Raw genomic sequence first — 17,547 nt, 5'->3', positions numbered from 1 at the left:
CTTTGGTGGCTTGTGACGTAGAGACCTGTGATCCTATACAGAAGGATCAGAGGCGCTCTGTGATCATTCCAGGGAGAAGAACGATTGGCTGTGTTTACAACAACTGACCGTTCTTCTCTCTCAGCGGGGAGCGATCGCGGGTGCCAGGCGGCAATCGGAGCGGCCTGCCCGCTGCATTGGCTTCCCCACTGATGAGCTGGGGCGGGAGTGCACCGCCGGCGGTGCGCACTCAGCCCCTAGCTGCCTGCGTGCAACTGAAGTATAGCTACATCTGTTCGCCCAGGAGCGGCTGCCTGCCGCAGTATAACTGTGGCGGGTGGGTGGGCGGTCGTTAAGCGGTTAAGTAAAATATTATTATATCATACATTGTCAGTATAAGTCCCAATTGTCCCTGATTTAGAGGGACTGTCTCTGATTTGGAACAAAGTCCCCTCTGTCCCTCTTTCCTCCTCATTTTGTCCCTCATTTTGGTCTGATCTATATAGTTGTATATAAAATGCACTACTTATCTATCAAAAAGTGTTTCCCAGTGCTAAACCTTCCATCTCATTTCTAAATTGCTGCATTTGAAAATTTCCAAAGCCAAAATAAAGGAATTTTTTGTGCTAAAAAAAAGCACTTGTGGGTTTAACTAATCCATTTTTTTTCTATACACTCACCGGCCACTGTATTAGGGTCACCTTGCTAGTATCGGGTTGGACCCCCTTTTGCCTTCATTCTTTATGGCAGAGATCCAACAAGGTGTTGGAAACATTCCTCAGAGATTTTGCTCCATAGTGACATGATGGCATCACGCAGTTGCTGCAGATTTATCGGCTGCACATCCATGATGCAAATCTCCGTTCCACCACATCCCAAAGGTGCTCTATTGGATGAGAAGTGGTGAGTGTGGAGGCCATTGGAGGACAGTGACCTCATTGTCATGGTGAAGAAACCAGTGGTGAGATGATTGGAGCTTTGTGACATGGTGCATTATCCTGCTGGGAGGAGCCATCCGAAGATGGGGACACTGCAGTCATAAAGGGATGGACATGGTCAGCAACAATACTCAGGTAGGTCGAGGCGATTACATGTTGCTCAATTGGTACTAAAGGGTCCAAAGTGTGCCAAGAAAATATCCCCCACACCATGATACCACCACCAGCCTGAACCCTTGATACAAGGCAGGATAGATCCATGCTTTCATGTTGTTTACACCAAATTCTGACCCTACCATCTGAATGTCGCAGCTGAAATCGAGACTCCTCAGACAAGGAAACATTTTTCCAATCTTCTATTGTCCAATTTTGGTGATCCTGTGTGAGTTGTAGCCTCAGTTTCCTGTTCTTAGCTGACAGGAGTGGCATCCGATGTGGTCTTCTGCCGCTGTAGCCCATCTGCTTCAAGGTTGGATGTGTTGTGCTTTTAGGGATGGTATTCTGCATACCTTGGATGTAACAAGTGGATATTTGAGTTACTGTTGCCTTTCTATTATCATCTGCCCATTCTCCTCTGACCTCTGATCTCCAACAAAGCATTTTCCTCCACACAACTACCGCTCACTGGACATTTTCTCTTTTTCCCACCATTCTCTGTAACCCCGAGAGATGGTTGTGTGTGACAATCCCAGTAGATCAGCAGTTTTTTTAAATATTTAAATACTCAGAGCAGTCAGTCTGGCACCAAAAACCATGCCACGTTCAAAGTCACATAAATCCCCTTTCTTCCCCATTCTGATGCTCGGTTTGAACTTCAGGAAATCATCTTCACCACGTCTAGATGCCTAAAGGCATTGAATTGCTGCCATGTGATTGGCAGGTTAGCAATTTGTGTTACCAAGTAATTGAACAGGTGTACCTTATAAAGTGACCAGTGAGTGTAATTTTCCTTTTAAGTGGGCGTGGCAGGGGGTGTGTCCTATGCCTACATACTTTTACTAATAGGTGTACCTCGTTCCCATCTTAAAAAGTTGGGAGGTGTGTGTCGATATATCAATGTTTTATAATATAATTTGCATATTTTTTTGCCCAAAATTAATTTTCCTTGCTACAGTATCTCACAAAAGTGAGTACACCCCTCACATTTTTGTAAATATTTTATTATATCTTTTCATGTGACAACACTGAAGAAATGACACTTTGCTACAATGTAAAGTAGTGAGTGTACAGCTTGTATAACAGCGTAAATTTGCTGTCCCCTCAAAATAATTCAACACACAGCCATTAATGTCTAAACCACTGGCAACAAAAGTGAGTACAACCCTAAGTGACAATGTCTAAAATGGGCCCAATTAGCCATTTTCCCTCCCTGGTGTCATGTGACTCGTTAGCGTTACAAGGTCTCAGGTGTGAATGGGGAGCAGGTGTGTTAAATTTGGTGTTATCGCTCTCACTCTCTCATACTGGTCACTGGGAGTTCAACATGGCACCTCATGGCAAAGAACTCTCTGAAGATCTGAAAAAAAGAATTGTTGCTCTACATAAAGATGGCCTAGACTATAAGAAGATTGCCAAGACCCTGAAACTGAGCTGCAGCACGGTGGCCAAGACCATACAGCGGTTTAACAGGACAGGTTCCACTCAGAACAGGCCTCGCCATGGTCGACCAAAGGAGTTGAGTGCACGTGCTCAGCGTCATATCCAGAGGTTGTCTTTGGGAAATAGATGTATGAGTGCTGCCAGCATTGCTGCAGAGGTTGAAGGGGTGGGGGGGTCAGCCTATCAGTGCTCAGATCATCACTGCATCAAATTGGTCTGCATGGCTGTCATCCCAGAAGGAAGCCTCTTCTAAAGATGATACACAAGAAAGCCCGCAAACAGTTTGCTGAAGACAAGCAAACTAAGGACATGGATTACTGGATTACTGGAACCATGTCCTGTGGTCTGATGAGACCAAGATAAAAGTATTTGGTTCAGACGGTGTCAAGCGTGTGTGGCGGCAACCAGGTGTGGAGTACAAAGACAAGTGTGTCTTGCCTACAGTCAAGCATGGTGGTGGGAGTGTCATGGTCTGGGGCTGCATGAGTGCTACCGGCACTGGGGAGCTACAGTTCATTGAGGGAACCATGAATGCCAACATGTACTGTGACATACTGAAGCAGAGCATGATCCCCTCCCTTCAGAAACTGGGCCACAGGGCAGTATTCCAACATGATAACGACCCCAAACACACCTCCAAGACTACCTTGCTAAAGAAGCTAAGGGTAAAGGTGATGGACTGGCCAAGCATGTCTCCAGACCTGAACCCTATTGAGCATCTGTGGGGCATCCTTAAACGGAAGGTGGAAGAGTGCAAGGTCTCTAACATCCACCAGCTCCATGGAGGAGTGGAAGAGGACTCCAGTGGCAACCTGTGAAGCTCTGGTGAACTCCATGCCCAAGAGGGTTAAGTCAGTGCTGGAAAATAATGGTGGCCACACAAAATATTAACACTTTGGGCCCAATTTGGACATTTTAACTTAGGGGTGTACTCACTTTTGTTGCCAGCAGTTTAGACATTAATGGCTGTGTGTTGAGTTACTTTGAGGGGACAGCAAATTTACACAAGGTGTACTTACTTTTATGAGATACTAGATGTGAATACAGACAACGTACATTTAGGAATTTCACTTATAAAATGATATTTTCATTTATTTTTAGGATGTGGAAGAAAATGATCCTTGTGTGCACAATGACCAATCATGCCGCTGCTTAGGTCTGGGTACCCTTCCAAGTGCATTGAATATCCACAGTTGGTGAAGAAGGTACCAATTGGGACTCGCAGACCCTGTTTAAAGGGGAACACGCAGCAGACCTGATTGAGTTTGGGTCAAATAAAGAAGGTGAGAGCAGAAGTATTATGTTGATGGGATTGCACAGTATGGCAGTGTTTTTAGAGGCATACTTTCAGTGACGAAAACTAAACGAAAATAATTTCCAATTTTCGGCAACGAACAAAAACAGAACTAAAATGTGGGGGACGGATCTTTAGTGGATGGACACCAATAGTAAAGCAAGATTTTATTCATACAAAATGGATAAAAATAATGGTAGTGCACTCACAAGTTTCAGTATTAACCACTTGCCGACCAGTCACTAGGACTGTACTGCGGCAAAGTGGCTCGATTCCGTCCAGCGACGTAGACCTACGTCACTGGACTCCTCCCCTTCTGGGCGGCGCTCGCGCGCCCCCGGAGGCTCGCTCCCGCTGTTTTCAGTCACAGCGGGAGTCGGGCCAGAGGAGGAGCGGCGGTGATCACCATCGCTCATCCCTAATCGTCGGGGAATCGAGTCTGGAGATCCACCCGCTTGTGTAAACAAAGCGGGCGGATCTCCTAAGTGACAGGCAGGGTCAGATTGCAGGGTTCAGCATAGCTGAACATGTGATCTGTCCCTGTGTCACATAGTCCCCTCCCCCCACACACGTCAGTAAGCGCCAGGCATACATTAACCCCTCCCTCTCCAATATAATTAACCCCTTCCCTGCCAGTGTAATTTTTACAGTAACAGTGCATATTTATAGCACTGATTACTGCAGTAATGTCACTGGTACCCCCAAAAGTGTCAAAAATGTCAGTCAAGGGTCCGATCTGTCCACCGCAATGTCGCAGTCCCGCAAAAAAAAATCGCAGATCGCCGCCATTACTCGTTAAAAAAAACCACCAAAAATGACAGAAATCTTTCCCTTAGTTAGTAAACGCAATAACTTTTGCGCAAACCAATCAAAATACGCTTATTGTGATTTTTTTTTACCACACATAGGTAGCAGAAAACAAATTGGCCAAAAATTCAAAAAAATTTAGATTTTTACATTTGTTTTGGGGGGAATTTCATATAAAAAAATGTGAAAAATATTGCTATTTTTTCAAAATGTAAGCTCTTTTTTTGTTTATAGGTCAAAAAGTAAAAATCGCACAGGTGATCAAATACCACCAAAAGAAAGCTCTGTTTGTGGGAAAAAAAGACGTAAATTTCGTTTGGGTGCGGCGTCGCACGACCGCGCAATTGTCAGTTAAAGTCGCACAGTGCCGAATCGCAAAAAGTGGCCTGGACGTAAGACAGCAAAATCCTCCGGTGGTAAAGTGGTTAAACAGGTAGAGAGTTAGTTCAATGTGAAGCCGTCAGTAATGGTAATAGTCCTGACTGGAGCCACTGGGATCATGGAGAAGCAGTATATATATCGGTGATAAGATCCAGAGAAGCTCCAGAGGAACCTCAAAAGAACTGTCAGATGAAGCTGTCAAAAGCCCGGGTGCTAGTAGCTAATCAGGAACCGTTTCAGAGGCACAACCACTCCTCCTTCATAAGCTGATGAAGGAAGAGGCTGATGATTTTTTGTGTGTATGTGCAGTATATATATATAGAGAGAGAGAGAGAGAGAGAGAGAAATAAAGATATACAAATAAATATTTTCTGCTTTTAATCTTTTAGTCTGTGGATGTGGATGTGGATCACAGAAGATAACCTCACGCTTTTCAAATGGCTACAACAGAAGGTATGTTTTGTTCACAATTAGAGATGAGCTTCAGGTTTGGGTCTACCATTGATTGGAGGCCAATGTTCAAAGTTATTAGTCCTCGAAAACGAATGTAACAATCTGACCACCCAAATTCTTTGTAACATTAATGCGCTGCATTGGGTCAGCTGGCTTGGAAGGACCAATAATGGGGGCTTTGTTTTGTGCCAGCCCCCTCACTATAAAAGGGAGCAATTATCCTTATTGAAATTCCAGACTCTTAGACATACTTAGATATCAGCCGTTTACCATACATGGTGTGCTAGGATATCCCACAATTTTAATGACAGGTTAATCAGTTTGGGAGACAAGACCCTATAACTCAAACCAAGCCCACCCCTTATCAAATCCCTTATCCCTATGTGGTTGTTTGTGGTTTTTTTTTTTTTCTTCTTTTTCCTTTCTCTCCTCCATCTTATTCCCTCTATCTCCCCCCTCTACACTCACCTACATTGATTCAATAACACATCGTTACAATCAATTAATATTCTTCAACACTATCATTTAAGGGACAAGACCAAACGTGCTCTTGTCTATATGCGCACCTACCATCTTTTTGTTGCTGTCCCACTTGCACGCTCTCAGAATCAAACCTATATTCACGTCCATCCCCTTGAATTTTGAGAAGCAGCCGTTGGATACGTTTTTGGCATTTTACCTCTCCTACTTTTGTACTTGCACTACGCACGTACCTTGTTACGTTAAAATGTTACACTAAAATGTTCTTGTTTATTACAACGTTTTTCCTTTTGCTCCTACGGTGTTTTCCTTTTATATTTTACACCTGCATATCCTAATTCTACTATGTTTTTTTACTTTCCAAAAATGTGAACTGGACTAGACATTTGAAAGTTTACGATGTAACTGTACAGTAAACCCCCCTCCATCGCGGGGGTTACATTTCGGATCCACCCGCGAAAAGTGAAAATCCGCAAAATAGAAAATAAAAAACCCTATTAAAATACACTATAGGCATGTTTTTTTTACTGTCACTGTACTTTTAAAAGCATTTTAAGGTCTTTAAACACACTTTTAAAACAATAGAAACTAATTTAAACACATAAAAGATACTGAGAGACAGTGGCGTCACTAGGGGGTTACGGGGGTGCAGACTGCACCCGGGTGACACCCGCCAGAGGGGTGACACCATCTGTGGGCAGCGGCACCGCACCTCTATACTGATTTGCGTCTCTTGCCGGAGCGGAATTCACACGTGCTGGGGGAGGCGGAGCTGGAGTGCAGAAGGCTGGAGGAAGCTGGAGGGGCGGAATCCATGTGTGCTGGGGAGGCGGGAGGCGGAGATCCAATCAGAGCCGAGTGCCTCTGGAAACTGGAAATCTCGGGGAAACCAACGGGTTGTCTCTGACTCAAACAGCAGGGTGGACTGAAGCCGCCTCCCCCTCCTAGCGGTTTACATCTACACAGGAGGAGGGACACCACTGTGCATGTTCCGCAATAATCTGAGGTATGTAAATTGTAAAGTAGATGGACAGAGCAGGGAGACAGTGACCAGGAAGGGGGGCAAGTTAAAAAGGTGGGGGAGGGATTGAGGAGGTTTAAGATGACGTATACTGGGGCGACACTATGGGAGGGGAGAGGAAAGTCCTATACTAGAAATGGGGGTTGGATTTGAAATCCAACCGTCCAAAAGGGCACAAGCCCTCTCCCCTCTCATAGCGCCCCCCTCCCCAAGCACATATCCAGACCCTCATCTACCTACTAGCACAAGTGGAGAGATGGGTCTGCACTGGAGGGGGGGGGTCTATACTGATGAAAGGGGGTCTGCACTGAGGGGAGGGGGGTCTCTACTGATGGAGAGGGGTCTATATTGATGGAAGGGGGTCTATACTGAGGGGAGGGGGGTCTGTACTGATGGAGAGGGGTCTGTATTGATGGAGAAGGGTGTTTACTGATGGAAGGGGGGGTCTATACTGATGGAGAGGGGTCTGTACTGAGGGAAGGGGGGTCTGTACTGAGGGAAGGGGGGTCTGTACTGATGGAGAGGGGTCTGTACTGATGGAAGGGGGGTCTATACTGAGGGGAGGGGGGTCTGTACTGATGGAGAGGGGTCTGTACTGATGGAGGAGGGTGTTTACTGATGGAAGGGGGGTTTATACTGATGGAGAGGGGTCTGTACTGAGGGAAGGGGGGTCTGTACTGATGGAGAGGGGTCTATACTGATGCAAGGGGGTCTATACTGAGGGCGGGGTCTATACTGATGGAGAGGGATCTGTACTGATGGAGGAGGGTGTTTACTGATGGAAGGGGGGTCTATACTGATGGAAGGGTGGTACTATACTGAGGGGGGGGTCTGCACTGATGGAGTGGGGTCTTTACTGAGGGGGTTCTATACTGTGGGAGGGGTTCTGTACTTAGTGGGGGGGGGGGGTCTGTTCTGAGGGGGGACTATAGTTGGTGAAGGGGGGGGTGACACCATGTTTTTTCCACACCGGGTGACACCAACCCTAGTGACGCCACTGCTGAGAGACAGAGCAAGAGCTATGGAAAACACAAAAATATTTAATTTTCAATGATTTATATAGTATAATAACATATACCGGGACCGCAAAAACTGAACTGCGATGGAGCGGGGGTTTACTGCATTGCCCTTCTTACAATCTAAATAAAACATTATGGAAAAAAAAAGGGAGCAAAATTTAGTGTAAACTGTACCGTATACTCTATAGTTGTATTAAACCCCTCATTCAAACCTTGCTCAAAATCTCAATAGTAGTAGTATTGTGACCATTACAATCAAAAATTAAATTAGTGTACAGAACAACAGGAAAGCAAAATATATAAAACTGCACTGAGAAGCGTACCACAAACAATGCAAAAGGATAAATGTGTATGTTATCCCAAATGTATACTGTTAAAAAATAAGGTCCATTGTGATGTTCGATCAATCTTTGGAACCCATCCACCATACTGTGTTTGAAAAAATCTTGAAAGGATGTATATTGCTCCTCTCCCCAACAAACCAATGCTCCACCACATGTGACAATGTAGATCCACCCACCAGAGCCCTAAGGTCTCAAGGACTGATAAAGCCTTTTGTTACAGCAGTATGATCAGATGTAGTGGTCAGATTTTCACTTCTCCAATGGTATTATTCTCCCATCAAACGGTTAACGCCAAGTGCCAAAATATGAATAAATGACAGGATGATCGTGCAATATCGTTTAATAAAATAAATTCCTAAAAGTCATTTTACATAAAAATGCCCAGACTGGCCCAAGCTCTATTAGCCTGTACAATCTCCACTGGCATTCAAAGATCCCCTGGTAGCAGGTATTTTGCACTTGAGAATAGCGCTTTACTTTAACCACTTGCCATAAAATCATGTACCTGTATATCATTCTGCTTCAAGTGGTTGTACCAGGATGATATGCAGCTGCAGGCATCACCCGGTACCGTTTTTACAGCCGATGGTTGGCACTCTTGTAATAACAACCAATGTGGCTAAGCAGCAGCTCAATTGTTATTACAAGCTGTCCCAGCTTGCCAGAGACCCAAACAAAGCCATAATCAGCTTTGATCAGGTCTTGGCTATAGTATCCCGGAAGCGACGCCATGACATCACTTCTGGTTTACTCGGGAACCAACGTCACCAGTTTTAAAAAATCATAAAGAATGAAAAAATACAGATCTTGGCATTTTAAATACTTTCAAGCGCACAGGAGGGGTTTAAGGATCTCTCCACAAAGAGGACCTGTCACTGCCTATTACTGTCACAAGGGATGTTTACTAAATTTGTAAAATGTGGGGCATGGCGACCGCACTGCTTAATGGGCGCATGTTAGCAGAGCTCCGCTCGTCCGCCGGATAACACAGTGACTCCTGGAGCCCCAGCATGCCCAGACTCAGCGGTTTCTGTGCCACCAGCCTTGGGCAGTCACCAGCCATGACCTGCAGGAGGAAAGACCTGCGAAGCTCCACAAGCTCGACGGATTTCTCTACAAAACCCCTGCTGGTCTCTGCCAAAATGGCAGAGGAGAGGCCCTGGGCTGCCTCGGATCGCACTGTGGGCTTTCACAGTCATCCTGGGGACCAGCTGCTCAGTCCCCAAGCCAGCCCAACTCCCCCAGCAGCCTCCACACCCTCAACATGGAGCCCAGCAAATTAAAGGCCCAGAAGAGAGGCCCTGAATGGCATTCCAGGACCCCAGGACATGGAGGTAAGCGTCCAAGCTGCAGATCCAGCTGCATCTCTGCCCTACACTTATCCCTTTGCTGCATTTACCACATCTGGTCTCCCTGTGTCAGACACCATACTGAAGAACATGCTAATATTGTTAAGAGAATCATTACAGCAAGATATGGCCTCATGCTTTAGCCGTATGCAAACTGACATACAAAATTTGGATGACAGAGTGGATCAGGTAGAAGACAAAATGTGCGATTATGCAGAATCCTTTAAGCACTTAAGCCCCGGAAGATTTTACCCCCTTCCTGACCAGGGGGTATTTTGCGATTCGGCACTGCGTGAATTTAACGGACAATTGCGCGGTCATGCGATGCTGTACTCAAATGAAATTGACGTCCTTTTTTTCCCACAAACAGAGCTTTCTTTTGGTGGTATTTGATCACCTGTGCGATTTTTTGATCATGCACTATAAACAAAAAAAAGAGCGACAATTTTGCAAAAATAACAATATTTTTCACATTTTTTTATATGAAATTCCCCAAAAAAATGTAAAAATCTAAATTTTTTACCATTTTAGGCCAATTTGTTTTCTGCTACATATGTTTGGTAAAAAAAATCACAATAAGCGTATTTTGATTGGTTTGTGCAAAAGTTATTGTGTTTACTAACTACGGGAAAGATTTTTGTCATTTTTATTGTTTTTTTTTTAACGAGTTATGGCGGCGATCTGCGATTTTTTTCGTGGGACTGCGACATTGCGGCGGACAGATCGGACCCTTGACTGACATTTTTGACACTTTTGGGGGTACCAGTGACATTACTACAGTAATCAGTGCTATAAATATGCACTGTTACTGTAAAAATGACACTGGCAGGGAAGAGGGTTAACTTTATTAGAGAAGGAGGGGTTAAGTGTGTGCCTAGGGGCGTGTTTCTTACTGTGCAGGGATGTGGCTTTTCATGTAACAGCAGAGATCTACGACCCTAAATAGCAGGACCGTATGATCTCTGCTGTTACACAAGGGAGAATGACAGGTGGCTTTGTTTACATTAGCCGCCTGCCTTTCTCCCTCTGTAACTGACGATCGCGAGTGACCGGCGTACATCAGGTCCACCGGTCACACGCGCGGAGATCCCAGTGAGCAAGCGGGGGTGGGAGCATGCCTCCGGCGGAGCGCGCTCGCCCCCTATTGGCTCGCAGGCGAGTGACGTACCGGTACGTCACTTTGCCTGCACGGGGCTGCCCGCCGCAGTATATGTACTTGCGGCGCTCGGCAAGCAATTAACACTCTAGTCGATGCTTATTCATCTCATGAAGAAGAAATAACTTGGCTCAAATCCAAAGTTGCGGACCTAGAAGTTAGATCTGGCAGAAATAATTTGAAAATACCGGGAGTCCCGGAGTCTGTCCAAAAAGCACAGCTACCGCAATTTGCGTGAGATCTCTTCCTAGCAATCTTACCATCACTTACGTCAGCGGATCTTACTATCAATCGGATCCATAGGGTCCCCAAGCCAAGTTATCTACCCTGCCAAGTACCTAGGGATGTTATTCTCCATGTACACTTCTATCAAGTTAAAGAAAAGTTGCTGGCAGAGTTCCACAAAGCGGATAATATCCCTGATCAATTCTCAAAGCTCCAACTCCTACCTAACTTCTCCAAACACACTCTTCAGCAAGGTGGCAACCTAATTACCATCACCAAGGCACTAAGGAACCACAAGATTCTACACCGCTGGAAATATCCTGCTAAGCTCACCATCACCCATAATGGAGTGGTGAAAACCATCTCTATAATTGAAGAAGGTTTGAAACTCCTCCGCGGTTGGGACATCATTCCAGATCCTCCACCTCCTCATCCTGTCTGGAAAGATCGCCACTGAACTCCTCCAGACTGGCAGAGAGTCCCACAATGAGGATCTTCTCAATACGATTCTTCTGGGAGCTTCTGAACCACCTCAAAAATCTAGCTCTACCCCCGTTTTACGAACACAGTACTGCCCCTGGTCCTTTCAGTAAGATGTCCTTTTTAAATCCCCTTATACTTCTCATACTTCCCTGTATCACACTTTTGTTATGGTTATCCCCACTTACCCCTGAACTGTTATCCTGAACCACTAATGCTCAGAAACCTTTTCAATACCCAATTTACTACTGCACAACTCGCTATAGACCCAATATCAATATACATAAGTGACTATACTAATGTATCTACCACAAAGAACAATCCTTACTATGCTCTGTACTATACATCCATTGACAACACCATAAGGTTTCAATTGATGTGATATACTGTTTACCTTTACAATCTCTATGGGGTTTAAAATTATGTCTATTAATGCCTGTGGGTTAAACCACCCAGCCAAGTGATTTTCCCTATGGTGCAAAGCACATAACTCCCATGCTGATATAGTATGTGCCCAAGAAACGCACTTTCAATTTAATGCCACCCCTAAATGTTCACATAATGATTTTCCTCATATTTACTTTGCGAGTGCCACTTTAAAAAAAAGGGGAATGCTTCTTGCCATCAAAAACTTGGGATTCTATTTTAGATCCCAAAGGCTGGTTCCTAATTTTGGTGTGTGACATTAACAATTGCCCGTACACTCTGGTTGGCATGTATGCTCCAAACTCTCATCCATCACCCTTTATGCAAAAACTGATGTCTAAAATTCAAAAAGTGAAATATGGAAATCTCACCTTATGTGGGGATTTAAATGCCACGGTTGACCCTCATATTGACACAACCTGCCCCATGCACCACCGTCCGCAATCCCTTCAGGCCCCGCTGCATCGGGAAGATTTATATGATGTAAAGTGCTGCCTGCATGACAGCGAAAGAGACTACACATTTTTCTCGGCTAGACATAATACATACTCCAGATTAGATATGTTTTTGGTGGACAAATGGCTTCCTACAGCGGATTTCTTCAGTTGCCATATCCGACATCTCATGGTCGGATCATGCGGCCATAACCATAGAAGTAACAGAATCACAGACCTGCCCCAGATCCAATGTGTGGCCCTGCAAAAGAAAACTCCTACAAGAACCCTCTACTAACTGCATTGTCTCTCAGCATTTATGAGAATTCTCTCAGTTCAATACCCCCTCAACAGCTGATGAGTTCTCTCCATGGAGTGCCTATAAGGCATACAGTATATGCAAGGGATCCTCATCCAACTAGATGCAAGAGCCAAGAACGCACATAACCCCCACTTTCAGGACTTAACTAACCTCCGCAGAGACCTTAGGACCCATCTTCTAGAACAACACAACTCGTACTTAAAATGTGTTCCTATGCTTCTGACAACAAACCTGGAAAATTTCTGGCCTGTAGAATAAAACAGACAAGCCATGACCAGGATCTCTCACCTCAATCACCCTACCAACCGGCAGAAGATAGTTAACCCACAAAAAATAGCAGACAAGTTCACTGACTACTACAGCGGCCTCTACAATCTAAAATTTGACACATCCACTCCACAACCTTCCGAAACTAACATCAACTCATTTTGTCATTAGTCGACCTCCCCTCGCTAACGCCAGAGCAATTGAAATCCCTAAATGCCCCTATCAGTGAGCAGGAAATTCAAAAAACTACAGCCTCTCTTCCACATAATAAGTCCCCTGGACCGGATAGGTTCTCTAATGAATATTATAGGGCCTTCCACGTGATACTCTCCCCACACATTGCTAATCTCTGTAGAGCAGCAGCCTCGGCTGCGGCATTCAAACGCAAAATGCTGAGAGCTTATGGTAAGGGACCAACAACACCCTCAAACTTTAGACCCTTATCCTAAATTTAGACCTAAAATTATATGCCAAGATTATTGCACATCACCTCACACACCACACCTACACTAGTCCAACCAAACCAAATGGGATTCACATCTAGCAGACAATCCTCAGATGCCACTAGGCGTATTGTCAACATCATCCACTACGCAGAGCTCCGTCGTGTGCCTTCTCTGCTTCTATCTATCAATGCGGAGAAGGCATTCGGCAGAGTGCACTGGACATACATGACCCAAGTTCTCCTTAAATTTGGATTCTGTAGCAATATTCTATCTACTATGCTTTTAACTACAAAAACATCCTTATTAGCCTGGAGGGCTCGTTCGGAAGTTCCCGCGCACTCTGCCCAAACCCAAGACTTAGCACTACCTGTACGAGTCCTAGCATCTCTAATCCCTAACATTCCGGCATCCCGACTGATCACGAATGGTATTAAGACAATACTTGACTCACTATATGTAACTGCACCAAACCAAACAACCAAACCCACTGGGGTCATACTAAAAGAATTTAAACTCCCGAGCCATCACTACTTTACGCTTCTGCGTATCTTGCAATATTTAAGCTGCTATTCTCCTGAAATAAAACTACACCTTAAAAATCGGTCTTACTTTACTGACCCGAACCCCACACATGGAGGTATATCACTCTTCTACGCCCTTCTACAAGATCAGTTGACCTTTGTCAAATCCCATGCTATCACACAATGGGAGCAAGATCTTCGCCAACAGTTTACAGAGGCACAATTGCTCAAGGCCTTCAACTCTCTGTACACTGCAACACGTAACGTTAACCACTGGGAGCAAGCCTATAAAATAACATATAGATGGTACTATACTCCACTGCGCTTATCTAAATTTTCCTCTAGTAATTCCCCTATGTGTTTGCGGAAGTGCAGACAGATAGGATCTCTATATTATATACTCTGGGACTGTAAATATCTAAACAGTTTCTGGCACAAAATATCTGGTTTAATCACGGATATTACCGGAATATTGACACTTTTAACCCCAGCCCTGGCACTACTCAATATGCAGTATCTCACAAAAGTGAGTACACCCCTCACACTTTTGGAATTATTTTACTATATCTTTTCATGTGACAACACTGAAGAAATGACACTTTTGCTACAATGTAAAGTAGTGAGTGTATAGCTTGTATAACAGTGTAAATTTGCTGTCCCATCAAAATAGCTCAACACATAGCCATTAATGTCTAAACTGCTGGCAACAAAAGTGAGTACACCCCTAAGTGAACATGTCCAAATTGGGCCCAATTAGCCATTTGCCCTCCCCGGTGTCATGTAACTCGTTAGTGTTACAAGGTCTCCCTTGTGAATGGGGAGAAGGTGTGTTAAATTTGGTGTTATCACTCTCACTCTCTCATACTGGTCACTGGAAGTTCAACATGGCACCTCATGGCAAAGAACGCTCTGAGGATCTGAAAAAAAGAATTGTTGCTCTACATAAAGATGGCCTAGAGCTATAAGAAGATTGCCAGGACCCTGAAACTGAGCTGCAGCACGGTGGTCAAGACCATACAGCGGTTTAACAGGACAGGTTTCACTCAGAACAGGCCTCTCCATGGTCGACCAAAGAAGTTGAGTGCATGTGCTCAGCGTCATATCCAGAGGTTGTCTTTGGGAAATAGATGTATGAGTGCTGCCAGCATTGCTGCAGAGGTTGAATTGGTGGGGGGGGTCAGTCTGTCAGTGCTCAGACCATACGCTGCACACTGCATCAAATTGATCTGCATGGCTGTCGTCCCAGAAGGAAGCCTCTTCTAAAGATGATGCACAAGAAAGCCCTGAAACCGTTTGCTGAAGACAAGCAGACTAAGGACATGGATTACTGGAACCATGTCCTGTGGTCTGATGAGACCAAGATAAACTTATTTGGTGTCAAGCGTGTGTGGCAGGAGCCAGGTGAGGAGTGCAAAGACAAGTGTGTCTTGCCTACAATTAAGCATGGTGGTGGGAGAGTCATGGGCTGGGGCTGCATGAGTGGAACTGGTGGGCTACAGTTCATTGAGGAAACAATGAAAGCCAACATGTACTGTGACATATTGAAGCAGAGCATGATTCCATCCCTTCAGAGACTGGGCCGCAGGGCAGTATTCCAACATGATAATCGACCCCAAACACACCTCCAAGATGACCACAGAACATTATATGTCCAAACACTAGAAAAAGGTAGTATCCCAGGGGGGGAGAATGTCCCTCCCCAAGAGGTACTTACATAACAATTGTATGTGAAATGGTAAGCCTGCAGCAAGAAGGTTGCCCATGGAGCCTGCCACGGGAGCTGTGGTATAAGGACTCAGGGTGTCAACCAGGAGCATAATTGGGACCTCCAAAAAAGGAAAGTGACCAAAAGTGTTTGGTATGGGCTCCAATGCTGTAACTGTATGTAAAAATGTGTCAAAAGAAAAAATGCCATTGAGTATAGCAAACTTGTATGTAAACATAAATAATAATAATGTTAATAACAGGAGCCCATAAGCCAAGAAAAAAAGTATAGAGAGACAGAGGAATGTGAAAGAAAGAAGAAAAATAGAAAATAAAAGTCAATGGCCGGAGTGAACCCATGAGTACAAACAGTGTGTGTGCAAGCCTACATTCAAAAGAACATAGCCCCAAGTGAAAATGAGATAATAAGTGATTGAAGAAGTTAAAGCCAGTATGCCCTGAGCAGGCTTACAAATAAGAATGGGTAAAAAAGGTGACAATAATAATAGAAAGTCCCCAGGGGGTTACCTAGGCATGGGGCCATAATCGATAAACGCGTTTCAGAGGTTTAATCCTCCTTTGTCAATAATCTGCCCCTTGGAGTAATAGACGGATTTAAATAGGGTTGGTTCAGGTGGGGAAGTGTGGAGCTTTGTGTGTAATCAGCAGTATGAGAGCGCTGTGTGTGTGGCAGGCACTGTTAGGAATCCCTTCTCCTCTGCATTAACTCAATTGCTCATATTACACAGATCTGAGGAGTGGAAAATGTTCCATTTGGTTATTAATCCCTAATTACACAAGCCCAAATGAGTGAAAAGTTATCCATATGGTCGAATAACCCTTCCTATATCCTATATCCAAGAATAAAAAGGTTGCTATATAAACAGATACATTCTTAGGATCACATAATTTAATAAAATAATCAACAGCTAAAAATGTAAATACACTCTACAAATTAGTGTGCTCTATCCACACATTTAGTCAGGTTGAAAAAAGACACAAGTCCATCTGGCTCAACCAATAAAAAAAAAAAAAAACAGTATTGAAAACCCAACCATACAATCCCATATACACAATCCTATACCCACAGTTGATCCAGAGGAAGGCGAAAAAACCCCAGCAAAGCATGATCCAATTTTCTAAAGCAGGGGTAAAAAAAATTCCTTCCTGATCTCCCGAGAGGCAATGGGATGGATATTCCCTGGATCAACTTTACCTATAACTTTTAGTACCCATTTATATTATGTACACCCACTAAAAGCCAAAAATATTTTTTTTAATAAAATAAAAACCTGTTATATTCAAGTGATTCTATATTACGTACACCTAGGAAAGAATCTAGGCCTTTTTTAAAGCAATCTAATGAGCTAGCCAGAACCAACTCTGGGGGGAGTCTATTCCACATTTTCACAGCTCTTACGGTGAAGAAACCTTTTCGTATTTGGAGACAAAATCTATTTTCCTCTAGACGTAAAGAGTGCCCCCTTGTCCACTGTGTTGACCTTAAAGTGAACAACTCAACACCAAGTTCCCTATATGGACCCCTTGTGTATTTATACATGGAGATCATACCCCCCTTAATCTCCTTTTCTCAAGAGAGAATAAATTCAGTCCCTCTAATCTTTCCTCATGGCTGAGCTCCTCCATGCCTCTTATCAGTTTGATTGCCCTTCTCTTCACTTTCTCCAGTTCCCTGATATCCTTTTTAAGAACTGGTGCCCAAAACTGAACTGCATATTCCATATGGTCTTACTATGATCTGTACAGGGGCAAAGTAATATCTCTCTCTCTGGAGTCCATGCCTCTGTTAATACAAGAATGGACTTTGCTTGCTTTGGAAACCGCAGCTTGGCATTGCATGCTATTATTAAGCTAATGATCTACCAGAACACCCAGATTCTT

General features: G+C 44.2%; 1 protein-coding gene across 1 annotated transcript in view; it reads left to right on the top strand.

Annotated features, from left to right (window-relative positions):
- Positions 1-5,395: 5,395 nt before the first annotated feature.
- Positions 5,396-17,547, top strand: part of LOC309558486 (uncharacterized protein) — a 105,331-nt gene continuing 93,179 nt past the window's right edge. The window contains exon 1 of the mRNA XM_082261557.1: positions 5,396-5,451. Coding sequence (XP_082117683.1) covers positions 5,436-5,451 — 16 coding nt within the window. The 5' untranslated portion in view covers positions 5,396-5,435. The remainder of the gene's footprint in view (positions 5,452-17,547) is intronic.

Source organism: Pelophylax lessonae, assembly GCF_965119305.1.
Source record: "Pelophylax lessonae genome assembly, chromosome: 6".
Taxonomy (NCBI): Eukaryota; Metazoa; Chordata; class Amphibia; order Anura; family Ranidae; genus Pelophylax; species Pelophylax lessonae.
The sequence above is the reverse complement of the archived record's forward strand: the minus strand, read 5'-3'. Positions and strand labels throughout refer to the sequence as shown.